Below are 26,038 nucleotides of genomic sequence, written 5' to 3'. Positions count from 1 at the left end.
GGTAGTACGTAATTTTCAGACACATTCACGTGCTGCTTGGATGCTCGGAGTTTCCACGACTTTTTCCCGTTGTCATTCCAGGGTTCCTGCACACTTTTTATGACCTAAGCCGGGAAAAATGTATACCATAATATGTACGGTAAATAGTAAAAAATTAAAGGCAATAAGAGATTTCTCGGTACACTGGGAAAAGCTGAATTATCTGGTTTAAAACACTGTTAATGAAATTTCAATTGATATAGGACAAAGAGATCTTTCTAAGCATAAACACCAAAATTAGATTATTTGTGGCACATAAGATGCCTCTTTTCTACCAATATACACTATAGTGATATTTACCTTAACACACGCAACAAGCATATTCTAAGAAAAAAGGAAAAAGGGAATGGTTTTAAATCAAATAAATGTCAGTTGAAAAGAAAGATTGGCTAAAGATACATCCAAGTCAAAGTGCCTTCTAAAATTTTAGACCACTCAGTTGTAAGAATAAAACGTTCTCAGACTTGTAAAAGCCTTTCATTTATAAAGTCCAATTCAATACTACTTAAGATTCTTAAATAAACTCTGCCATTCTGCCCAAAAGTTGAACTGTTGCAAAGTTAGAAATTAATTTTAAAAAGAAGATGTACTGTGTATTTTTTCCCCCAGAATGGGGGGAGGTATGTAAAAGGACTGAAACGAATCATCTCAGCCTTTTGCAACTTTTAGTATTAATAATTTTGAAAAATATTGAAAATTGAGAGACAAAAGTTTTTAACCTCTACCTAATGAGACGTTAGTATGTTTTCCATTAATAAATTGAATATCTTCTTTTCCTTCTATATATCCATTAACCGCTACATCTTGGAGGAATTTTATTTTCAGATTCCCAATTAAAAAAACTCCTATTTCCGATTGTTCCGACGCCACGTGAACGCAGACAGAGACATGCGCAGTCTGGACCGCCACCAGCTTTGTTGGGTTGCTACCTGCTACTGCTAACTAGCAAGTATTTCCTGCCTCTTACTGGACACAGCTATGGACATCGACGCGTTATTGGAAGCGTTTCAAGGCAATGTTTACAGTTATTTAAGGGGATGATTCATTATGAGTGAGGGACTTCGACATTTTGTTTTGATGGTTCCTAGCAAAAGCCAAAATGCTGGCGAAGTACGTTACGTACTGTACCGTAACTTAGCTTACTGAACGATTAACAAGCGTGTTGTGGAGCTACTTGGGGACAAACTAATTTAGTCTCTGTATGACCAAGCTAATTCCATGTTGTGGTCAACAGGAAAGGCGTTTCGTGTTTCAGCGTATATTTCGCGTGTATTCTAAATGTTTATTTAAACATTTTTTTCTGGCTGTATCCCGGTTATGTAAACAGCTAGCCATGTAGCGGCATAATAAACATGCTAACATATCAACTTCTACACAAACTTTCCAATTTGTTATTTCAAATTTTTACAAACGTACGCTGTCCAACCCTTTTCAAATAGAATTTGAAAAGTTTGAGAAGACTAGTAAATAATATATTACAGACATATTTCAAATGTTTACTGGCTTTGGGGCTACTTTTATAGTACAGATTAGGTTAAGGTTAGTCAAAGTATAACTATTATTTTGCTCGTCTAGGTTCAGCTTAGTTTATTTACTGTAATTTACTGACTGAATTGTGTCTTTTTTTACAGATTATGAGAAGAAAGGCAAGAAAGAGACCTGTCCTCTTCTGGAGCAGTTTTTGTGTCATATTGCCAAGACTGGGCAGCCAATGTGAGTTTTCCATAAGAGCTCATGTTCTTCATATATTACAGTGATAATACATTTTCTTTTTTCTAATACAATCTAAGATTAACACAGTAACAAAGTTTTGATCTTTGATATTATCCTTGGGAAAGCTAACAGATATAGATACTGATATAAAAATAGAAGTCTTTTACAAACAATATTGGTTGATGTCTTGCTTTTCGTAACAACAACAGTTACACTCACAGTCCAGCTTTTACTACCAAGTAGGGATTTTCTGCATTTTTTGGCCTCCAATACGAGTTTTAATATTGAGTTGCTACCATGTCCCTGTCTAATACTCATATTTGCCAATGTTTTTTGTTTACAAAAATATCTGTAAGTAAACAGAGTAACGATTATATGTCTCAGGCTTATTCCTTTAACTCATACAGCTAATGTAAAACACATGAAATCAGATTCACTTAGAATGGTGTGATAGCTCTGTTTCATTTTAATGACTAGTCAAAAATAAAGTTACATATTCACTAAGTGCGGTGTTTTAATGAAATCAGATAAGATTAAACAAAAACACTTTAAGTGGTCAGAACAGCTTGACCTGTAACTCTCAAGCTTCCAGCGTGACTCTCAAGCTTGAATTATTTCCATACTGCTGACATTTTAACCACGGGATTACTAATGCTGCTTCCGCTTCTTTGTTGTTTTACTCTCACGTTAATGGGCTGCCGCAAATTGTGCTGTTTTTGCCAGATGACGTACATGATTGGCTGAGTTGATCGGATCAGATTGCCAGTCTCTGATCTGTTAAAAAAATGCTGGCAAATATTGGCTTTAATCCCATACTCACGATTAAGATTGGGACACCCCTGCTACCAAGTTTGCAACTTTTAAATAACTGATGGACCAATTCCTTTTCCAAACCTGTCTTATGCAACAATGGTGCTTACATTTTTCATATTTTGTTTTTGTCCATTAACCTGATGCATCACTGAACAAGACAGAAACATGTCTTCTGTATCTTTTTGAGATGCTTAAATGCCTCGATAAGCATTGGTCTTTGTTGACCAGTGAATTTAAAGAGTCCTTTGCTGTTCCTTGTTACTCTATTGTATAAGCTTTTGTTTAAAAGTATGACTGAAGATCTTTTTTCTGTATATAATTAGTTATTTTTTATTACTCAAAAAAGCTTCAAAGTAACATAAATATTGCTTAGAACATATGGTGTTGAAAAGAATCAAATTATTGTAAATGGAAAATGGATCTGAGCTTGTATTGCGCTTTTCTACTTTTCTCAAAGCACTTTTACACCACAGGTCACACCAACCCATTCACACCACATTCACACATAAGTAGCTTTAGCCACCATTTGCTAATCCCTTTCAAATGCACCCATGCACACCTTATCTGAAAATGTAACTGTCTAACAATATGCTTGCTTCTGTGACTAGTAAACCAATGCTTCCTTTATCTTCCAGGATCCCATGGTCCCAGTTCAAAGCGTACTTCATGTTTAAGCTGGAAAAAGTCATGGATGATTTCCATGCTTCAACACCAGAGCAGAGAGGACCGCATAATCCCAACGTAGAGTATGTTCCTTTTGAAGACATGAAGAAGAGGATCTTAAAAATAGTGGATGGTTACAATGGGTGAGTAGCCTCATCAGTGCCTGTCCACCCCATTGTAAGTGCTGTTCTTTTATGTAGTCAGTTTGTTGGAGGTCATTGTTTTGCATGTTATTCAACTAACACTTTTGCATAACGTCTTTCATCCTCATCCCAAGTGTCCACATTGCAAAATAATTAAGTGCAAAGCTTCAAATGAAACAAATTTGATTGGAAACTTATATTTTTCCTTTTGTGTATAACTCAGATCCACACAAAAAAGATCCACATAAAAATGTAACCCTGGCTGTTGTTTCCTCTGGAGCGTAATAAACAAAAGTTTGACATCATAACAAATCATTTGTGTTGATATGGTTTATCAGTTGTAATTGGATTTGGTCCAGATCTACCTTTTTTCTGATTTAGCTTCAGTTCTGTCAGGAATGGAGGGTTTTAATGCTGCTTGTGTGACTCTCTGCAGTAGTAACCTTCCCATGTTTATTGTTAACCTGTTTCAGAATCCCTTTCACTATCCAGCGTCTATGTGAACTCCTCACGGATCCCAAGCGCAACTACACCGGAACAGACAAGTTTCTAATGGGTTTAGAGAAGGTAAGTTTGATGCTTTTGAAGTCCCTGTAAAGTGCTAAAAAAAATCTGCAATTGACATTTTTTGTATGACAGGCCACTGTGTTATAAACCACCATGCCAAATTTCAGTCATGAAAAACACCTCAAAGTATATAAAATTAAACTTCAAAATCATGAAAAATGAGGCTGTAATATCTTCTTTAGGATGGTGGGGACATTGGCTGAATGCTCCACTAACAAGAAATATGATCCTCTGCAAGTTAAAGAAATGCTATGTTTGAACTCTGAAACACTACTCATGACAGGCAGAGAGTTTAGAGCTAAAAAGTCTCACTTTCATTTTCCCATCTTTTATCTAGCACTTCAGGTTTTCCTAAAAAACTTGTTTTCCGAGTTATGTGAAGTTATGTTTCTCTCTCATTTATGAGGCATCGTTGTTGTTAAGTTACTGCTATTAAGTTGGCAGGAACAGAACGTGTCTATCATCATATACTTTAGTAAAGTATAGCATCACAACAGGCGGGAGGGTTTGAACTGTAGCTGCTTTGAGAGAGACAAAGCCACAGTTCACTTATGTTAATCATCCAGGACTACAGACAAGTGAAATATGGATTAAAACACACCTTCAGCAGGTAAGATGTTTGATCCTGCTGCATCTGGTTCATGTGAAAAATAGGCAAGCACTACAGCAATTAGCCTGCCCCCTGACTTTATGATAAACTGTGGCCAGAGAGCAGCTACCTGGTTCTGTGCCAGGGTAGAGACAAATTCAGTATTCTGTCACTGATTTCTCTGTTATGATGCTTTTGATCATCCGTTGGCCACCGTGGCTGATTTGGCAAATTTACCTCACAGAGAATGAAAACATTGTATTTAGCTGGCTGTTAATTTTAATGAAGGCAGTGAGATCAGCTAACAGCAGACTATCTAGAGAAACTGCTCATTATTTTGTATCATTGTAATGCTAGGGTGGTGGGGTAATTCCCATTGCGTCCTGTGATGTCATGGCCAGATCAAATATAGCCATGAAAAAGGTGAAAAACTTCTTAACACTCTAAATCCAAAATTCAAATTTTCACATTTGCATTAACTTTTTTCCAACATATCTAGTGTGCTTCAACATAAATTTTGGATTTCACTTAACAGGGTCTTTAACATAACTAATTTGGATGACCTGAGTTTAAAAATACTTTCCACCTCCTTAAAATGTATTATAAACATATGATTGTTTATGTTTGCAGAATGTAATGGTGGTCAGCTGTGTTCATCCCACGTCAGAGTAAGTACTGAAGCTATCATGCTTTTGTTTTCCTTGCTCTGCCACCTGAAGTATTTTTTTGTCACACTGCCTCTGATGCACATTGACAGCTCGCCTGGATGTGCTTATTCAGTCGTGTTTACAAAGTGACATTTAACAGCCGGTTGTTTTTGTGCCTTTCTGTTTCTCTTTGAAGGAAAAATGGGGCATCCAGTGTAAACAGGATGAATGGAGTGATGTTTCCTGGTACCTCTTCTCTATATTCAGACAGGTAGGAGCCATGTACTTGTCTGCGATTGACTCCATGAATCTTAAATTTCCTCAAACAATAGCAAATGGAAAATTGTAGTAATATAATGAAAAACAAGGTTGTAGGAGAGGTTGTTATGCCATTTCTGTCCCTTTTGCTACTGATTTATGTGTGAGATGCCTTTCATACGGTTATAATCTTTTTTTCAGTCGAAATATAAATGGACCAGGCACACCAAAACCACACCCCAGACCAAAGCTGTCATTGTCAACTTCTCTTTCGACCAACGGGCTCCCTGAGGGTCCAGTCAGTAAAGATCCAGAGCCAACCACAGAGGATGCGGAGGAGCATAATATCAGGTAGCTTTATCACTATCTATTGTAAAAGTAAAGTGCTTGTTTGAAGTTGATTTGAATGCCAAGGGCATATATAATCGATCAAGCCTTGGCATTCCTTCCATACACAGAACTTCTCTTGAACACATCTTTAATAGAGACAAATACAAAGTACTCATCAAACTCACTTGCCATAGTCTTATTCGTTGTATTTCTGTCAACAATACAGCGATTCTTCACCATCAGAAGGGGAAATAGCACCAAACACTGGGATAAAGAATAAACACTCTGAGGAGGAGGAGGAGGAAGAAGAGAATTCTGATGCAGACAAACCCGAGGTGAAGAGGCTCAAGTTTGATGAAAAAGAAGAAGATGAGACTGAAAGTGCAGAAAAAGAGTCATCGCCCCGTAAAGGGCCGGAGAGCTCGCCTGAGTCGACAGAGTCTTCACAAGACTCTTCTGGTCAAGAGCAGGAAAGTGGAAAATCTGGTGACACACCCACTATTTCAAAGGATAATGGTGAGTGTAAAAGCATGTTAAATTAGGTTGATAATGTGACTTAAATATGGAAGTTTTTCTAAAGTGTGGGTATGGTTTATGTCTTCAAGGACATCATGGTAGCAGGTATAAACACTTTGTATATTTTAGTTATTAAAGAAATACAAGAAAATCTTTATGTCTGCACTGGACTTGATGTAAAGGATTGCTGCTTGTTTGGCAGTCAGGTTGTACTGTGGCAATGCACAAGCAAAAGTCTTGCAAAAAGGAATGGTTAGAGGATTTCGTCTGCATTGTTTTTGTCCTCTTCTTAAAGCTGAGCTCATAATGCTCTAAGTGTGGTTTTACATAATTCACAATAAGGCCTGCTATGCTCTTAGAAGGCTCAATATGCTTGGAACTAATTTGGTTGTAAGATTTGACACCTGGCAGCATGGCCACGCTTAATGCCAAAAATCCTGCCATCATAGTCTCCTTCTGGCTTTACCTGCTGCCTTCCTGATCCCATTCCAGGGAGAAGTGTGTCTCTTTTTACAATGAAGATGTTTGCCCCATGTTGAGTGGTGCACATACTTCAGAGAGTGTTGGTATTCATGGCTTAGCAGTTTGCTCCCGTCACCTTTTAAAGTGGCAGTGACAAAGGGAGAGAGAGTGACTGGGTCTGAACGCCTCAGCCAGCCTTCCAGGTAGACCCAGTTACAAAATACCACGAACTCCAAATGTATTCAATGCATACAGACTGTTTTTTTATAGGGACCGATGTTATCTGACTGGTATTCAATTTTTTGTGTAAGACAAATTTTTGATATTTTTTTCTCATCTAAGAACTTAGCTGTGCCCTATATACCATTGTAATCAATATACTAGTATAAATGCCGACCTATGTGCTGTCATGACCCCTGACATGGGCTGTGGGTCGATAGATGCAGATAGTTAGTTGAACAGAGGTTTTGGACTTAGTTGAATGCAATGAAAAGATAACCTGACACAAAAAATAGACTGTTATACATCAATTTCATGGATGTATTTCACCTTCATCTGGGAATCCTCCCATATAAAGTGTTTGGGAAAGGCAGGACTTTAAAAAAAATTCTCAGGTGACTGGATAAATATTCTATCACATACAATACAGGCCAATCAGATCGACAAGACAAAATGAGGTAGTCGGGCAATCACAGCTACAGTTGAAACCTGAGCTCTACAGGCTGGCACTGTAGATGTACGTAAATGAATGGCAGAGCTTAACTGTGGCTAAAATTCATGCCGAACCGTATCAGGAGAAGTGCAAAAACATGTGGCTCTTTTCTCTCGATTTAATAAAGAAATGCTGTCCATGTTTCTGATAAAACGGCTGCTATTCCATAGCTACAGCCGAGCTAACCGCTACAGTGGCAGCAGCCATTACTATCTGCTCACAGCATGACAAAACCCCGCCCAGATCTGCCACCTTATTCTCTTCAACTGATGCTGAATAGTCTGAACTGTTTTCAGTTCGACGCAAACCGTGTGGATTGGAGCTTTTCGAGATGCTCCAGAGTGTCTGCAGAGTCTTAAAAACGTATTAAAAGTTGATAGATCAATTTAAGCAAAATGAAGATGTTTAAAAAGTATAAAAGTCTTGAATACCAGACTATGAGATCTTTAATTTTAATTTTTTTGTATATGCATAAAACAAGGTTGTAATTAGATTTTATGCTTTTAATTTATATTTAATTTTAATCACATGTGATGCTCTTTTGAATCTCTGCCAGATTATTAAAATTAATGCAGACCAGCTATAGTTAGCTGTATTTTATCAGCTGCAACATTGAAATGATTATGGACATATCAATGCATAAAAATCCAAAGTAAGGAATATTAAATGGGCAATGTTGCAGAGTAATTTTCTTTCTCAAAACCAAAATGTAGGCTGTTCTTTATAGTTTCACTTCGAGACTCTTGTATGGCAACTCTTGGTCATTGAATTAAAAATATAAGACCTTCCATTGTCAACTACCTTATGGTATTGAATTTAGGTCATTTTCCCCATATTCTAATCTCAAAATGCTTCAAAAAGCTTGATTTGCATACTACATTAAGAAATGCTACTGGCTTCTTCTATAATGTCACATTTTTATTTTACAATCAGTATAAAAAATGTGAAACTGTCTCTCCAATTTAAGAGGTTAAAACTGTGGATGTGATATCCTTAAAATGTATAAAGAGGGCCGTGAAAAGGTATTAGAAGTAATAAATTATTTGATTTTCTGTATAAACTCTCATATAGTCAGTGTTTATAGAAATCAATCAGGCTCGGTCAGTGTCTGCTAGAAGATGTGGTCTCAGGCATGATTCGTGTGTTTTTAAGAATGGTCAGTGGGAGACGTGAATGCAGCTGTGCTTGAGAATGTGGTACATGTCAGTAATTAGAGATATAAAGGCAATTCTGAATGTCTCCTGTCTCTTTAAAACATTTATGTCCATGCACTGACCCCTTTTCAACCTCTGAGCTGCACAAGTAGACATGGAAGTAGGAAGGGAGTCGTTGTGTGCTTCACATAAACAATCCATAGTAACATCTGTAGTAGCAGGATGGACTCTATTGTCCACACAGAACATAACCTAATGCCACCCAGTTGACGGCATTAGTAGTTACTTATTCTGCTTTCATCCTCTTGGTGGATTTGCAAACTAAGTAAGTGCATACTGCCACCTACTGTGTCAGACTGTAAAAGCACAACATGGGTCACATGTTTCTAATATGAAAGCAGGGGAGGAGGGGGCCATGCTCGGACATGGATTAATCTGGCATAAATAGAAGTTTGAAGTAGACAGCTTGGGTTTTAGTAATTTGTGTTTTATATTTTCTGAAACTTTTTTAATGACTAGTAAGCCAAATATTTGTCAGTTATTCCTAATTTGAATCCTGATTAAAAAAACAAAAAAAAGATTGTAAGCTGCTGCTAACATTGTCCATTTTGGTCCTCAGAGCCGAGCAGCACACCGACAGAATCTTCAGAAAAAGAAGCAGACCCATCCGACAGAGGGGATGATAAAGACAGCAGCATGGATCAGCCTGAGCCGCCTGCTCCATCAGAGAAAAGTGCAAGTTTGGACGGCGAGAGCAACAGCAGCAGCAGCAGCAGCAGCAGCGATGGAGAGGGTGTATCCAGCGACAAGCAGGCCCCCTCCTCTAGTGATTCCCCTGACTTGTCAACAGAGGGCGATGCTGACAGTTCAAACAGCACAAACACTGCGACAGAGCCTGTGGAACATGACTAACACGAAGCCCAGCCCGCCAACAGACTATTTTACACTGTATTATACCACACCAAGGGTATATCTGTAGCACTGTGGACCTCTAGACTCCAGGACCAGGAGACATGTGGATCCCAAGATTCCTCACAGATGGATCTTTTTTGTCCTCAGTTTCAACTCTTCAAGGCTACACGACACCTGGTCTTTAAACTGGAAGGAAATGATTTAAATGAGATTACACAGACTCTGCTTTTTTCAGTGTTGACTAAAGTTTTTCTAATCTGTGTTTCCTGATTTTTATAAACAAGATTTATAATTTAACCTTGATTACTGATTCATTTGAAAATTTAAGTACTCATTTGGCATGAATCTCCAAAAGTTACATTTGAAAGTTTGAGTTGATTTGACATTTCTGATGAATGTGTGACACGCTGTTTGCTTTTCCATAAAGCACATACCATAAAAATGTATTTCTTATCCACATTAATATTGTACTTGTTTGAATTGACCCCTTGAAGGATATGAAAAATGCTACAGTTTTGAGTTTTTACTGTATTAAGCCAATGTTAACACAAATTGCCAGTAGTTACCAGTTTGGTTAGATAGTAGTCGTAGCTCAAAGAAAACCCTTTCTGCATCAAAATCTGTCAACAGAACACAAGGTACTTTTACACTTTCTGTATGTCATACCTTTGTTGTACAACTGTCCCTTTTGATAGCTTGGATTTATACAGTATGTATCTGTAAATCAGTTTTTGTAGACTTGTAATACTTGTCCACTGCCTTCGTAGATCAGTTCGCTGGAAATTGAATGCTTGAGATTGTATCATAGTATTCATTGAAAGCAATAAATGATAAAATTGAAACTGTAGTATTGTTTATTATTTGAAAATTCACCTTGAGTGTCAGTTTATTTCCATGGAGTGCTGAAGTGATGATGTACTTTTGTTGGCCAACATAGAAGTTAGCATTGTGTGGGTTCCATCAACAAAAAGCCTTTGGGTTTTTATAGCCTTTGGATTATCATTAAAAATAAAGCTTCCAACTTTTATTTTGTGCTCTTCTATGACAGACTCTGACAGGTAAAAGGCATGTTAGTAGATCGGTTTATATATTAAACATGATCACATACAATCAGGGTGACCTACAGAATTAGCTGGGCCCCTAAAAGTTCCAGAGAAAGGCCCTAATCAGTTGTGATTTCTTGAAGGTATAAATGCATCTGTGCTGGACCAGTAGCATTGGAGCCAATGGCAATTACCTCATTTTGAAGCTGAAAAAAAGGCCAGCCTATTACTGGGTTCTGATGTGGAAATTGTTTGTGTGCTACTTTTGAAACCCTTTTCACCGTTTTTCCACCCATTTTCTTCCAGTTTTTTTGTTTTTTTTTTGGCACTTTTAACCCATGTTGCTGCTTTTTGCTACTTCTATTTGCTTTTCTGTGCCAAATTTTAACTTTTTTTTTTGTGCCCTTTTTAGCTTCTTGTGGTCAATTTTCACCACATCTTCTTGACACTTTTAACCTTGTTTTTTTTTTTTTTTTTGCCAATTTCTAACCTGTTTTGCCACTTCAAACCATTTTTGTGCCATTTTTTATGCCATTGCTTTTTGTCCTTTTAACACGTTGCCAGTTTTTTGCCACTTTCAACTAATTTTTCCACTTTTCCCTTTTTTTTGCCACTTCTCTATGCCACAGCTTTTTTTTTTTGCCACTTTTAACTGATTTTTGCCACTTTACACCCCATTTTTTTTACTCCTTTTGGTTCTTTTTTGCTACTTTCCATCCATTTTTGCCTCTTTTTGGCTGGATTTTGCCAATTGTGCTGTGTTCTGCCCTTTGCCAAATCAAACCAAATGCCCTAATGTTGCTGCTTTTAGCCCATTATTGCCACTTTTAACCTATTTCCATTTTTTTTCATTTCTAACCAATTTTTGCCACTTTCAACCTATCATTACTGCTTTTGCACCAATTTTTTAGTCTTTTGCCCTTTTCTGCCCCACTTTTGCTACTTATAGCCCATTATTGTCTCCCTTGACCCCTTTTTCTACTTTTTCACAACTCGACCTTTTTTTGCCATTTCTTGTCTGTTTTTACAATTTTAACCTGTTTCTGCTGCTTTTTGTCAATTTCTTGCCCCTTTTAACCCATTTTTGCCCCACTCATAGCATCTTTTGCTGCTTTTTTGCCACGTATTTGCCACTCTTGTTTATTTTCTGCCTTTTCTTTTTGCTGCTTTTTCTTTTATTCCCCATTTTTACCACTTCTGGGCACTTTAACCCATTTTGCCGTTTCCCCCTGCTACATTGTTAACATTACATTAAAAAGTGGGTTTACATTTTGAAAAAGACTGTATTATACTTCAGCGTAAATACCTGACTTCTCATCTGGTGTAGATTTTATTCAGTCTGTTGCTTTAATTAATAAAAAAATACTTTCACATGCAGATATTTTAATGTTTTCCTGTCTACACCTGATCAAACGCGACTAGTGAGCATTAAAACCATCCAAACACTCAGACACTAGCATAATAAATGTGCAAGCATTTAAATCAAGGTAAAAAACAAACTGGGACATTAATTTACTCAAGATGATATGAATCAAAATAAAAGAGACAGTGGAACATTTTAATCATGTCAAGATAACATCCAGTGATACTAAAAATGGCCTGGACACCTCTAAGCTAAGATTATCACTGACCCTGTTGTCAGCACATTTCATCAGCTAGGGAGATATTGAGCCAGGCTTAGCTTTCACCTGTAAACAATGGATGTAGTCACAACTAATAGTGATGCTGTTGTTCTGATAAAAATATGTTGCTCTATCCAAAATTCCAGGGATTTCTTAACTTCCCAGAAGTCAAACAAGGACACCAATTTCCCAAATATAACTGCCCTCTTGTTGTGTTGCAATGTCAAAAATAAACTAATTTAGGTGCAGCGTATTTGTCACAGGATTCAGTATGACTGGAGCAGGCATGCAAACAGTAATTAGGGTAAAAGTAAATAACCTAGCACCTGAAGCTCGGAGCTTTAAGGGATAACAACACATTCGGTCTGTGTGAGTCATCAAATAAGTCAGGAGCTTCAAATTCCAGGAAGGATTTTGACTTTAAGGACTTCATCAGCAATGAAGTTTTCCATTTTAATTAGGACAGAGAAGAGACGGATCAGAAAAGAATCCTCAAATCTATGCACCATGTTTTTTTCTTATCATAATACACTCAATTACATCCTCTAATAGACCTTTATGATACTATAAATTCTGAAAATGTATTTAATTGACAGAGATGGTATCTATATAGAGCTCTTATTATATCAAACAATTTGTTCAGTCTTTGATGGGCTGTGTTATGATAAGTCCAAGTTAGGAAATATGTCTTAATCATTGTGAGACAGAGCTCAGGATTGATATAGAAATCATTTTCACTGCAGAGCTTTGATTTCATTATCTGCTCTCTTCAGCATCTCAAATCTAACATTTATGTGGCTTTTATACAGCCAGATGCAAGGATGACAAAATGTTAAGATACTTTTTAATAGCATATGTTTTGAAATGGTAAAATCTCTTTCATTTTAATGATACATAGTTGTTGTTGTCTCAGTACCCAACATTGACATTGTATTCAAATACATGTACTTTAACATGGAGTTGCCCCCATTAGAAATTCTAACCTCCACTCTTTTTGGAAGGCTTTTGGAGTGTTTCTGAAGGAATTTGTGTCCATTCATTCTGGAGAGCATTTCTAAGGTCAAGCACTGATGTTGGACAAGAAGGCCTGGCTGGCGATATCTGTTCAAGTTCATCCCAAAAGTGCTCGATGGGGTTGAGGTCAGGGCTCTGTGCGGGCCAGTGAAGTTCTTCTAGACCAAACTCATCAAGCCATGTCTTCATAGTCCTTGCTTTGTTCACTGGGGCACAGTCATGTTGGAATAGAAAAGAGTCTACACAAACTGTTGCCACATAGTTGGAAGCATAGCATTGTCCAAAATGTCTTGGGATGTTGAAGCATTAAGATGGTCCTTCAGTGGAGATACGGGCTTGGTCCAAACCCTGAAAAACAGCCCCGTACCTTTATCCCTCCTCCAACAGCCTTCACAGTTGGCACCATGCAGTCAGACAGGCATTATTATCCTGGCATTTGTCGTACCCAGACTCACCCATCTGACTGCCAAACATTTAACATGGTCTTCTGCTTTGTAGCTGAGTTGCTGTTGTTCCTAAATGCTTCCACTTTCTAGTAATATCACTTATTGCAAAGGAGGCATCTGTCACAATGCCACGTTTGAGGCCACTGATCTCTTCAGAACAACCCATTTTGTATCACAAATGTTTGCAAATGGAGACTGCATGATTAGAAGCTTGATTTTATACACCTTTGCAATGGATATGAGAGAAACACCTGAATTCTACAGTTAACAGATGTGGCCAAATACTTTTTTCTATGTACTGTGCTTTACTTGTTGTCAGGGTAACATTGCGTCATGAATCTTTGGCCTGAACTGGGCAACCAAAATTGAAATTGGGCTCAAAGCTAATCTTTCTCTAAACCCTGTTTATTATATTGCTTATCAAATTCTCAAAGCAATTACTTAGAAAAATGTTAATCAGAAAAGCAACACATGAAAAAAGGTGGAAAATAGGGGATCAAAAATATTGTTTTTTGTTATGCCATTATAATTTCCTATTATTATATTTTTTGCCTATGCAATAAGTCAAGCCTCATATCAGTTGTTACAAATGTTGTAAATGTTTGATCTAGGGCTGTCATATGTTCGAATATGTAATTGTTTTTAATCACTGGATTTCTGTAGTTAATTGTGATTAATCACACCCTTTTGATCACATTTTAAAATTCCATTATTTTGCATTTTAACCTCTTTTGGTGCCCTTCTTTATTTCCCACTGTCTTAAACTAGGAGTAACTGATGTCCTGTTTGGAAACAAAACTGCTTTTACTGGTAGATCGGAAGATTTTAAAGGAACTTGATCTAGATTGAAAATGAAATAGAAGAACGTTAAAAAGGTTCGGATGACTTCTGACTTATCCACAATAAGTTTTTGAGTAAAATGAGCCATTAAGGAGCAGTGGTGGACTTATTTTACAACACTGTGGCTGCAGGGAAACACTAGTGTGTCTTAACCAAAGTGAGTCGAAGGGGACAATAAAGCATGAGATTAATCGCAGTTAAGTTTAATTTAGTGCACTAACTGTGTACCTCAATTTATTGTGATGATCTTGATAAATATTGACAGCTCTAGTTTAAGTGATAAAGATGAACAAAGTTAATAAAATTGTAAATGATTAAAAAATTACAGATAGTACCAACAAGGCCTGGAAAAAGCAGGACAGATGCACATGGGGGAATCAGTAACAGTCACACTGACAAGGTGAAGAAATTTCCCTCTCATTTTTAGAAACTGAAAATAAAACATCAGTTAATAGCTGTCCAGGAAACAGGGATCAATATTATTTCAGTTTATTTATAACCAGAATCATATCTACATCTAAAAAAATCTGGTTTTGTGACATCTCTAGCTAAGCCCAGACTTTATCTTATCATGTTTTAGTTTCAAACAGATGGTCAGTATCATCCTATCATGACACCATTAATAAACATACAATAATTCCACTATAAGAAAGGCACATTAACCTACAGAGGTAAGCTATTATTATTGAGCGTGCAAACAAAGAGTCGATTTGTCTGTCTCTTTATAGCAGGTAGTTGCATAGCTCCATGTAAATCCTCTCATGATTTGCCTGTGAGCTAATCGATTTTGACAAGTGTCCATTTGTAATCCGTTCTCATGTGATCCATGACACTCTGTGTCTTCTCCTCACTTTGTCATTCCAGACAGCTCAATAAGCATTCAGCTTTATCTGGAGCATGTCATGTCAGTTTGGTCTTTGCTGATCCACACAGTAATATTTTTTCTGCAGTTTTCACAGCAATTGAAGACCAGACTTGCAGACTTATTGATGCAGAGAACATGTTCTGACTTTTATGTAATGTAAGAATAGATTGCAGTTGTTTTGGGGTTTGAGGGGAGCTTTTCAGCCATGGGTCAGCGTCTGAGTGAAGAAAGTGACCCAGACAAGGAAATCGATGTTGCAGAGCTGCAGGAATGGTATAAGAAGTTTGTTGTGGAGTGTCCGAGTGGAACTCTCTTCATGCACGAGTTTAAGAGCTTCTTTGGTGTAACGGAGAACAAGGAGGCGGCAGATTACATCGAAAACATGTTTCGAGCCTTTGACAAAAATGGCGTAAGTACAAGTATCTGCTTTATTTAGTCTTATTTAGTACTGACACAACACTTGAGTGAAGATTTAAAGAGTTTGAGGTGATCTTAGCCTCCATTATTACGCACATTATTATGCCAATATTATCCAAGCTGAACAATTAACTCTATAACTAATTAACATTCAATAAATTGGTAATGTTCTATGACTTTTATAACTATGTGATTTAAAATGCCAGAAATGTATGGTTTAAAACTTCTGAAATTAGAAAGGCAGGATGTTTTAGTCCTAAATGGAATTCAACTCAATATTTTATCTTAATCATTCAAATGAAAAAAACATTTAAAAAAATGACAAAATTAATAATGAAAAAAGTTTTTGAAAAAAAATAATGATAAAAGTAAAAAAAAAAGAATAATGAAAAGAAATTTTGAAAAAAAAAAGATGAATAAATTGTCGAAAAAATGGCAAAAAAAATTGAGGAAAAAAATGACGAAAAAAAACTGAAAAGGAAAATGACTCAAAAAATTGATAAAAAATAAAATTAAAAAAATGTCAAAAAAAAAAAAAAAATTGAGGCCAGTAATATGGCTCTTTATAAAACATTTTTAATTCCTTTTTTTCCACACACAGGACAACACCATTGATTTCCTGGAGTATGTGGCTGCCTTGAATTTAGTCCTGAGGGGAAAACTGGAACACAAGCTTAAATGGACTTTCAAAATGTACGACAAAGATGGAAGTGGCTGCATCGATAAAACAGAGCTTCTTGAAATTGTTGAGGTAAATTCACAGTAACTGATCTGCACCATTTTCCACATAAAGTATATTTCAGTGGTCTGTGATGAAACAAGTGTCAGTGCAGGAGTGGCTTTAACATCTCCTGTCTCTCTCAGTCTATTTATCGACTTAAGAAAGCCTGCCATGGAAAGCTTGATGAAGAGTGCAATCTGCTGACCCCAGACCAAGTGGTCGACCGCATATTCGAGCTGGTTGATGAAAATGGAGATGGTGAGTGTTTGTAACAGTTTTCTGACAGCTTAAAATGCTTCATGAATCATTTAAAGGGGTCATAATTCAAGCCTCTGTGCATGGGCTGTGATAGCTTTAATAAAAGTGTGCTTGTGGTCATCGATGCTTTTGCATATTTAAAGGGAGGTGTGTCACAGTCCTATTCTTAAAATGATAAATAAAAGCAGATATTTCATTTTAGGATAAGCTCTAATAATTACATTTGCATGTCATTTAGGAGAGCTCTCGCTGGACGAGTTCATTGATGGAGCACGGAGGGACAAATGGGTGATGAAGATGCTGCAGATGGATGTCAACCCCGGGGACTGGATAAACGAGCGAAGACGCAGTGCTGACTTCTAAAATCAGAACATGAAATATGAGTCGATTGCATCTAAAACATGAATCCATATTGGTTTATATGTCCATAACTCAAGACAAAACCAAAATGTTCCTGAAATTGTTCTAAAGAGTCTACTTTAGATTCATCGTGATCCAGTTTAAGTACTTGTACTTGTCAATGGAACTGAGTAAAAATAGACTGTATGTATTGACACTTCTGGTCTTGTGAGTCTGATTATTTGTATGCATGTTAAAGATGCTACAGATATAGAATACTCATTGCAAAGATATCAAACATGTTCTTAGAGCCGTGTTCGCTCCTATTTTATTGTGGCACCAGAAATGACTGGACAAGACAACTTATAACTAGGTCTATCCTTTTTAATTGATGCACTTACTATCTTCAATATAGACCATGAGGGAGGATTTGAGGGTTGTTTAAAACATTAAAAATAACAAATAAAAACATTTGCCTGTTTTTCTATTGTAGCACCATATTCATGGAAGTTTTTAATCCACCAATGCATTAAGAGGAGTGCCTTGGTCCAAGTATTTGAGTTCCTAAACAATATATCTCCCACTAAAAATATATGTGTCGGTGGTTTAACCATAAGGTAAAGTTGCCTGGGGCCTTGGGCTCCAAGGGGCCTCAAGATAAAGTCATTAGTAGATGCAAATCAGATATGAGATATTTATCTGAAATTACTTTCAGTGATTACAATGAGTGTTTGAATGCAAATTAGGGGCCAAGAGTGGATAAAATAGCAACAAAAGAGATTCTGATGATCCAAAAAGTCACAAAGGCACCCCAAAAAAGTCCAGAGTTTTGTTTAATATCAAGCAAATTATAGTTAGATAAAGTCCTACTGGTATATTTAAACAATGTTTAAATTGTTTGATGCTTAGTAAAATTATGTGCAATAACAAAAGTATGTTTTGTTGCAGAAGAACAGTTATTTTACCATAAGTGAGCATTTTTTATGCTCCACTTTGCCTAAGGTGAAGTGAGGTTAAGTACTAATGCCCTTCTAAGAGTTGATGAGCAAGCAGGCTACAGTTATGTGTATCTATATTGAAGATCTGGGTATGTCCTGTAGTTTCCTGGCTTTGTTTACTGAAAAAGAACACTTCAAAATATTTTGCTCTTGCTATAATTGCTTTTAGTTAAATGGGAAAGGGCCTCATATTGATCCTTACCATGGGTCTTAGAATTTCTGTGGAGATATGGACTAAAAAGTGATTTTCAAAAGTGTTTAATGCACGCCATAAATCACACCAGCTCCCTAGACAATTCTCAAATTCTCCAAAGTAAATTTTATGTGTTTACTATAAAGTTTTTATGCTAATATGAAACACTGACCTATCTCCAGCTTACAGTGAGACAGTGAAGCCCATCCTTTGAGCCAGAATGGCTATGAACTTTCTGATGTACAAAGAATGGTTCCTAGTGATCCCGAGGAGCTTGAATGTATACATGCAATATTTTCTGGTACTCGCAAGTAAGTTTTCTTCTTTTTTTTTTTTTTTTTTTTTTTTTTTTTTAGTCCATGCCCTCTTAGAATCTTCTGGAATAACATTTTGCCACTTAAAAATAAACAAATAGATCAAGTTTGGCAATTCTAAAAAAATAGTAAGTCATAATTACGGGATGAAGTGAATGATAAAGATTTTACTGCTATACTTTGATTACTCACTGTCACAATTGTGACAGTTTTGTCATTTTCTTATTTATAATCATAATTATCACATCTTATCATTTAAATTCAATCTAATCACACAAAAGCATTTTTTTTAAATTTCATAATTGACTCTTTATCACATAATTATTTCTTTTTATCTCATGATTTCATCTTTTTTAAAATCTTATTTCTACTTTTCCCCCAAAATTGACTTTTTATCACATAATTATGGGTTACCAATCTCGTAATTTCGACCTTTTAATAGCCTAAGTACGGTCTTTTATCTCATAATTATAACTTTATATCTCATATTTGTTACTTTTTACTTCACAAATATGACTTTTTATTCCATGGTTTCTCATAATTACGATTTTTTCCTCATAATTGGGACTTTTCACCTACAAGTGTAACTTTTTGTCTAATAATTTCGACTTCGTATCACATAATTGATTTTTTTTAACCTCACATGTTCGACCTTTTATCTTATAATTAGGACTTTTTTCTCACATTGATGACTTTTCATCTCATAATTAAGATTAATTATTCATAATTGTAACCTAATTCCCATAATTATGACTTTTGCATTCCGTAATTTCTTGGAATTACGGATTTTTCCTGATAATTAGGATTTTTTTTAATCTCATAAGTATAACTTTCGTATTAAATGTGCTTCCATAGAACCTCTGTTGCTACAACTTGATGAGAAATATCGAAACATTTTATTATTGTTGACTAAATCGACTTAGTGTGGATGTGTTGCTTCGTTTATAAACCAGTCATTAAAGAGTTTATTTCACACACGTCTTGAAGATGTAAAAAGTCACATGAATGGAAGCATCTGCCCAGGATAAAATACAAACCTGTGCTTCATCCTTCCTCCGCATTTTCCAGTCTCTCAGCCTGCCCCGTCCAAAGTCTCAGTTGTTGTCGCGAGAACATGAACCGATTCATCGTGGCAGCTGACGGTTGTTTCTCCTCAGTTCCCATCCTGCTACCTTAGGAGCCTACTGAGCTGTCAATCGTAAACCCGGAAGTCTCTTTCTCCTGCATGTAGATAGGCATATGAAAGGAAATTATGACTTTACTTTCGCGTCATAAATAAGACAGTAAGTCATTTAGCAGTGTAGAGCAGTTTGTCCCATCTCTCTTTGTTGGCGCCATTAAACATAACGTCACCAAGTGAAAGTGAACGTCTTTGGGTTCAATGTCGACCGAACTCGGGAAAGCAGTCCGCACAGACCAGCCTGAGGTAAAGCCTGAACTGAAAAGGGTGGACTCTCCTCTATAATAGTGTTTTTATGATAGTTTTTCATTGAGTATTTGTGTCTATCTCTTGGTCTGTTGTAATGTCTCTTTTCACGGTGTACTGCTGCCCCCTGCTGGTCAGGCTTCAGAAGACAGCTGGAGACTGCACTATGTGACGGGGGACCTGTTTTCGTGCCCTGAGGACGACGCTCTGGCTCACTGCATCAGTGAGGACTGCCGCATGGGGGCAGGCATAGCAGTGCTTTTCAAGAAGAAGTTCAAAGGGGTAAACGAGTTAAAGGAGCAGAGTGAGTCAGACTTTTATTTATAAGCAGTGGAAATGACCTATCATAGGGTGTATTCTGTCCAGCTGGGGTCCATTACGAAATGAGTTGCAAACATGCTGTTAATCTACACAGACAGTATAACTTTAATATTCTGTAGCGCACCTGTATGGTTCCACAAACCCTGCAATTAAATACTTGATGTATTTGCGTGTTTTTTTTTTTTTTTTAACATATTTGTCCTCATATTTAATTTATTCTGGTTGGAATAATTTATTCTGCAAGGCATGAATTTTAATGACAAGTTCATCAGCAGTTCAGCAAATATAAAAGGTTAATGTTTGGATGCTTTAATCTCCTGAGACCCAGGTTTTTTAGGTATGCGTTTTTAGTTTCTTACATTTATTTGGGTCAAGAAGGGTCTGATCAGTTGAAAAACTCAGCCTTGTCTTTAAACAGGTGTTAATTTTGACCAAAAACGATGTCCACAAATCTCCTTAAGGTCCTGTTTCTGCAGAAAATTCAGTCCTGGAGCCGTGGAGCCCTGGTTTAGAGCAGATAATTTGGCTGTTTTTCAGCCAGTGGTCCCTTGTTTGGGGTCTTCAGTCAGTCAGAAATAGTGCCAGTCATTGAAAAAGATGTTTTTTGATCATGGACCACAGAGAGCCAAAATTTCCACTCAAAGTTCTGAATTTCTTTGAAATTTTCTTTACCAAAATCCCTAAAGTCCCAAAAATTTCAAAGAAATCAACTCCAATTTCTGTGAAACATTGTAAACATATTATTAAACATATTAAACATTTTCCAGAAGAAGTACCCCAAAGTTTATTTAAATTTCCCACAAAGCAAATTCCCCATAAAATTTCTAATCACATTTCCAAAAAATGTATATATGCATTCTCAAAAATTCCTGAAAATTCCCATAAATAGCCCTCCAAAAAATACAAACTTCTGTGAAAAAATCCAAAAAGTTGAACTTACACCCCCCCCCAAATTATAATAAAACCCCTTAAATTACAAAAAATGCCAAGTTTCCATGATAATACCTGAAAAATTCCACACAAATTCCCCAAAACATCAAAGCAAATTTCCCAAATTCTCATGAAAATACTGAAAAAAATTTAACTTAAATCCCCCCAAACTTTCTATGAAACTATCTAAAATGTACAAACACATCCCCAAATTTTCCCTGAATGTACATGTTAGTTTCCAAGCAAATTCCCCCAAACATCCCCTGAAAAAGTCTCTGAAATTTCTATGAAAATACATACCAATTTTGAACACCCTTCCCCACAAAAATTAAAAATAATTCTCAGATTTTCTCTTAAATACATTTAAAAAATCAAATAAAATTCCCCAAAAATAAATTCACAAAAATGTCCTATTATATTTCTGAAAGCTTCATGGCATATACTTTCTACATTTTAAACAAATTATTTAAATTTTAATGGAAATTCTGAACAAATATCTCCAGAATTCTAATATCAGGGATGATTACTATGTTGTAGAAAAACCCAAATGTAGTGTCTTTGTATGTACATGCAGGGTCTCAGAAGGATATTGTGACTTTTTCTGATGCATATTATCTTTCATGTCCAAACAGAAAAGTCTGTGGGACAGTGTGCTGTACTGAAACGAGACAGGCGTTTTGTCTACTACCTGGTAAAGATGTCACATCAAATCAAGAAGTTTTCCTGTAGAGTTATAAATATAGATCTAAAACTGTTATTCTTCCTGTTACTGCAGATCACAAAGATAAAGGCGACCCAAAAACCGACCAATAACAGCCTGAGACAGAGCCTGGAGGACATGAAGTCACACTGTTTACTGAGCGGAGTAACAAGGATTTCGATCCCTCGGTGTGTATAGTTTTATTTCATCCAACAGAACCTACATTTATTTATTTTTTTATTTTTATTTTTTTGAAGAGAGAGAAATATTACAGATAAATAGCCTGCTTTTCTCCCTCTCTCCAACAGTATCGGCTGTGGCCTGGATCAGCTGGTGTGGAAAGAGGTGGCAGAGATGCTGGAACAGGTCTTCAGACACACAGACATCACCATCACAGTCTACAGCCTCCCTGAGAAAGCAGAGACCACAGTGATGAAGGAACACATGCGCAAATGACTGATACAAACGTTTGTTTATTGTCATCCTACTCTTTTTTTTTTTACCCCCAAAACTTTTTCAATGATAAAAGATTTGTTACAAAATACACTAAAATAAATGTTCTGTTTTTGCACAATAAAGACAACCAAGCTCTCATGAACCAGTGCACATACAGTAAATAATACACAAGACTTCTCTTTCACTAATTTAACATTATAACTATGCTTTTCAAAAAACAATAGTGTTCATGAATGGAAATACTTAAAAACATGGAGGGGGGATTAACACCAAAACACACTGGTGTAAATGATCCAGTTCCAGGCACTTGAGATGGTTTTAAAAGATTACCCCCCTCCCCAAAAAATAAGAAATGATATATATATGAAAAGCCTATTATTTAAAGGGCTAGAAACATTAAATGTGCACCAGTGTATATGTGCTTGGGCCTTCTTGCTTCTTACCACACACTGATTGGCGTAAGCCATTACATGTTGGTTTATATTTGATGTGTCTAGCCCCATGAGTTCAAGTTACATTCAAATAATCGAAAATGAATACTTCTGTGGTATTTGTTTTTTACCTAAATAGTTAAGTTTCTCGAAGCCAAAGAAATTCCAAATGTTCCAAATTGTGGATCTGTCTCATTATGGTGACTGTCACCACCATGACAGACACGACTTGTTCAGCATTGCCATGGAAAGGTTAAATGTTACATGAAAGACTTCTACATAATGTAGTGGCCACTGCTAGTGGAAGCTACCCTCTGTTGCTGCATCTCATTCATGTTTTATGCTGCTTACTTGTGATGGAGCTTGATTACCCCCTGCCATCAGTTGTGAGTTCAATTCTGGAAAAAACAAAGAAAAGGACTTAAGCTGACACAGATAGGTGTTGGTTCTGCTTAAACCACTACAGACTTAATTATACATGAGGTCAATATTAACAGCCCATATATTGGTTATAGATATTGGCAGAAATCTTCCTATCTGTCGATACCAATGATTGACTTTTTAAGCTAATATCTGCTGATAGCATGCCGATAATATGGTGCATCCCTAAATAAAACTGTTATTAGTTCCCTTCCTGGTTTGCATAGTAAACAATCCCAGAATGCTTTGCAAGTAGCTCACAGCGTAAACCAGGAAGGCTTCTTTTCACAGCTTTTCTGGTTAACAGTTTCATAAACACAACATATGGAGTGCAATTTTTGTTAAGAGTTCTCAATTTGTTTTGATTGACTATAAAGTAGTTTGAGCTGGATTATTTACACCTGTGCTTCCCAAAGTGTGGGCCCCAGAGGTACTTCAGTCAAGCCTAAAGAGGTCATTTACAATAACTAAAAATCAGAGAAGTTGAAAAAAAGATGATAAACTAAATCAAGCTCTAGATGATCATAAAATACTTGATTATATGCTAATATTTAAAATCTCAAAAGTTACAAACACAACCAGAAGTTTTCACTTATGTCAACTTTTTATAATTTATTTTGTGCGATTTGTTCAGCTGGTGTAACAGTTTATCTGGTGTTGGAATAACTGGTGACACTGTTAAACATTCTACTATGCCATTCCCTTCCCAGTTTTAAGAAGTAGTTCTTGTCTTTGGAGGAATTGGTGCTACTTAGGGAGAGTTTACTTGTCCACAAGGTATGTTTATGGAGGTTATATTAAACAAGAAAATTTAGCTGACTTTGCAGATGCCTGATAAAAACAAAATAACTGGCAATAGTTCATTAATTGTACTCTGTGACCGTACAGACACTTTCTGAGAAATACTAATGTATCTTAAAGCAAAGCATTTACATTGAAATTCCCTGATTATGAAACAAAAGTATGATAAATCAAAGTTTAATGCTGTGGTTATACAAGGGTTTTGGTGGGCCCTGGAAGATTTTCAGTTCACTAATTGGGAAAGGCTGATTTACACCAATGTTTCTAGTTTTTATATTAAAAAAATATGTGAAATCATGAAAAGATAAACACTAATCTCTATTCTGTCGGGTTAAAGTTGAGGGCATCAAACTGAGCCCACTAGTGGTTAAGAAACTTCTTTCTTAACTCTTATAAAACAAGTCAGTTCTTTAAAATCGACCATCTAGGAATGATGCACTTGCAGAATGAGGGCTTAGCCAGGTCACCGGACTACAGTGGGTGAAGCTGAAATTTATAGTGACTCCTGACCAAGAGGGAGCAGCAAGGATGCTAAAGTGCTCAGTGCCTTTGGTGGTGGTGATATGTATTATGTTAGAGGAGAGGATTAGAACCTAAGGGTATTGAAAACTTTATAACACTCTAAATCCATAACTTAGTCACATTTCTCCCTTTTAACATGTTTACAGCTACTTTTTTTAAACACACATAGTATCTTGAGAGACCAGTTCCTGATTTGGTATCACACTGGCTTTATTTCTTGAACTTATTGGCATGTTTCCACCTTCTCCTCTGGTTTTACATCATATAGTGTTTTAAAAACCAAGCTTTAGGCATCTCTGTATTTGCCTTTTCCTCCACCAGTTAGTCACATTGTTGGCTGAGCAAACAGTATATTTGCATTTCTCTCCAGGTATCATATAACTTCCAAAGTGCCCATTGTAGCCTCTGCAGATGGTCCAGGCATTGTTTGATCTATTATTGATCTGCTCGGGTATTGTGCTTTAATGCAACCCTGAACTTGCTGGGAAGGAGCAGATGTAAGTGAAAGAAAAGGAGACGGAGAACCTGACACCACAAAGTAAATCCATTTTCAACTAGATGGGAGATCCTTTTAACACATCCTGCAACTGAAATGGGAAGCAGAGAGCCAATACCTGACATATTGAATTAATTAAAACAGTAGGTTACACTGGTTGAAGTTAAAAAAAAGGAAGGATACATTGAATGTATTGACATGTACTCCAGGTGTGTGTCATTATCATAAATCTGGAAGGCTGTCTGGACAACCTCAGTAGTTTGTGACCCTCCCTCTCAGCTCTGGGGCACCTTCAATAATTCATGAGGAAAAGGCATTAACCGCTGTACACCCCCATTTATCCCGGCTGGCTGCTGGGAGACTGTACTCCAGCATCACTGCAACCAACCCCCACTCTCCTCCTCCTCCTTCCCTCCTCCTCTGCTTCCACCTCCCTTCCCATCCCCCCCTTCTTGCCTGGCAATTAGACTCCACACTGCAGCATAGCCACCTAGCCGCGCTGCAGTGAGTGCAGGGAAATCTCCCTTCAGCTGACCCGCTGTCACACCTCAGCATGCTGCAGATGCTGCATCCAAATCTGCCTCTACCCCGCTGAATAAACCACCCCTCCCTCCTCTTTTACTCTCTCTCTTGTCTTTGTTTCCTTCCAGCTTCTGCTTGTCCCACTGCGGTCCACTGATTCTCCGCCGATGCTTTCCCCCCTATTCTCACTCCTCTTCCTCTCCCTCCCTCCTCCCTCTGTCCTCCATTCCCTTTTTTTTTTCTCTTTGCTCGATGCGTATGAAATTGCAGAGCTCAGCATTATTCTCCACAGGCACTTAGGGGAAAAAAAAAGGAGAGGGATGAGCTGGGCGGGAGGGTTTCTGGTGCACCACATAACTGGCCCCCCTTCCAATTAAAGAAGAGAGCTTATGTTATTGAAGAGCAGCTCGGCCAATCACGGCACA

The 26,038-nt window shown here is 36.9% G+C and overlaps 3 protein-coding genes across 4 annotated transcripts; all 3 read left to right on the top strand.

The window, feature by feature from the left end:
• Window positions 1–930: 930 nt before the first annotated feature.
• Window positions 931–10,360, top strand: LOC121518130 (serine/threonine-protein phosphatase 4 regulatory subunit 2-like). 2 transcript variants are annotated; one of them, XM_041800355.1, is made up of 9 exons: window positions 931–1,051; window positions 1,671–1,752; window positions 3,201–3,371; window positions 3,845–3,938; window positions 5,158–5,195; window positions 5,371–5,445; window positions 5,634–5,783; window positions 5,989–6,278; window positions 9,226–10,360. In XM_041800355.1, the coding sequence occupies exons 1-9, from the start codon at window positions 1,018–1,020 to the stop codon at window positions 9,516–9,518; spliced, it is 1,227 nt and encodes a 408-aa protein (XP_041656289.1). In that variant the 5' UTR covers window positions 931–1,017; the 3' UTR covers window positions 9,519–10,360. The 2 variants fall into 2 exon arrangements, with proteins under 2 accessions (XP_041656289.1, XP_041656290.1); XM_041800356.1 differs by lacking the exon at window positions 931–1,051 and adding an exon at window positions 1,560–1,578.
• A 5,190-nt stretch (window positions 10,361–15,550) lies between these two features.
• On the top strand, window positions 15,551–17,128 carry guca1b (guanylate cyclase activator 1B). The gene is made up of 4 exons (XM_041799891.1): window positions 15,551–15,757; window positions 16,367–16,516; window positions 16,630–16,744; window positions 16,983–17,128. The coding sequence occupies exons 1-4, from the start codon at window positions 15,554–15,556 to the stop codon at window positions 17,105–17,107; spliced, it is 594 nt and encodes a 197-aa protein (XP_041655825.1). The 5' UTR covers window positions 15,551–15,553; the 3' UTR covers window positions 17,108–17,128.
• A 2,595-nt stretch (window positions 17,129–19,723) lies between these two features.
• oard1 (O-acyl-ADP-ribose deacylase 1) lies at window positions 19,724–22,557 on the top strand. Its single transcript, XM_041799902.1, has 5 exons — window positions 19,724–20,014; window positions 20,153–20,318; window positions 21,898–21,956; window positions 22,041–22,153; window positions 22,274–22,557. Exons 1-5 carry the CDS (start codon window positions 19,970–19,972, stop codon window positions 22,419–22,421), a joined length of 531 nt encoding a protein of 176 aa, XP_041655836.1. The 5' UTR covers window positions 19,724–19,969; the 3' UTR covers window positions 22,422–22,557.
• Window positions 22,558–26,038: the final 3,481 nt, after the last annotated feature.

The sequence above is a fragment of the Cheilinus undulatus genome, linkage group 11 (genome assembly GCF_018320785.1).
Source record: "Cheilinus undulatus linkage group 11, ASM1832078v1, whole genome shotgun sequence".
Lineage (NCBI taxonomy): Eukaryota > Metazoa > Chordata > Actinopteri > Labriformes > Labridae > Cheilinus > Cheilinus undulatus.
Note: the sequence above shows the minus strand (reverse complement) of the source record. Positions and strands in the feature narration are given on the sequence as shown.

What these genes read in the sequence shown, in the direction of transcription:
- oard1 (XM_041799902.1), top strand. Translation starts at nt 19,970, where the DNA reads ATGTCGACCGAACTCGGGAAAGCAGTCCGCACAGACCAGCCTGAG. An exon ending in TCCGCACAGACCAGCCTGAG is followed by an intron (nt 20,015 to 20,152) that starts GTAAAGCCTGAA and finishes CCTGCTGGTCAG; the next exon opens with GCTTCAGAAGACAGCTGGAG. An exon ending in AAACGAGTTAAAGGAGCAGA is followed by an intron (nt 20,319 to 21,897) that starts GTGAGTCAGACT and finishes ATGTCCAAACAG; the next exon opens with AAAAGTCTGTGGGACAGTGT.
- LOC121518130 (XM_041800355.1), top strand. Translation starts at nt 1,018, where the DNA reads ATGGACATCGACGCGTTATTGGAAGCGTTTCAAG. An exon ending in GTTATTGGAAGCGTTTCAAG is followed by an intron (nt 1,052 to 1,670) that starts GCAATGTTTACA and finishes CTTTTTTTACAG; the next exon opens with ATTATGAGAAGAAAGGCAAG. An exon ending in CACTATTTCAAAGGATAATG is followed by an intron (nt 6,279 to 9,225) that starts GTGAGTGTAAAA and finishes TTTGGTCCTCAG; the next exon opens with AGCCGAGCAGCACACCGACA.
- guca1b (XM_041799891.1), top strand. Translation starts at nt 15,554, where the DNA reads ATGGGTCAGCGTCTGAGTGAAGAAAGTGACCCAGACAAGGAAATCGAT. An exon ending in AGCTTCTTGAAATTGTTGAG is followed by an intron (nt 16,517 to 16,629) that starts GTAAATTCACAG and finishes TGTCTCTCTCAG; the next exon opens with TCTATTTATCGACTTAAGAA. An exon ending in GGTTGATGAAAATGGAGATG is followed by an intron (nt 16,745 to 16,982) that starts GTGAGTGTTTGT and finishes CATGTCATTTAG; the next exon opens with GAGAGCTCTCGCTGGACGAG.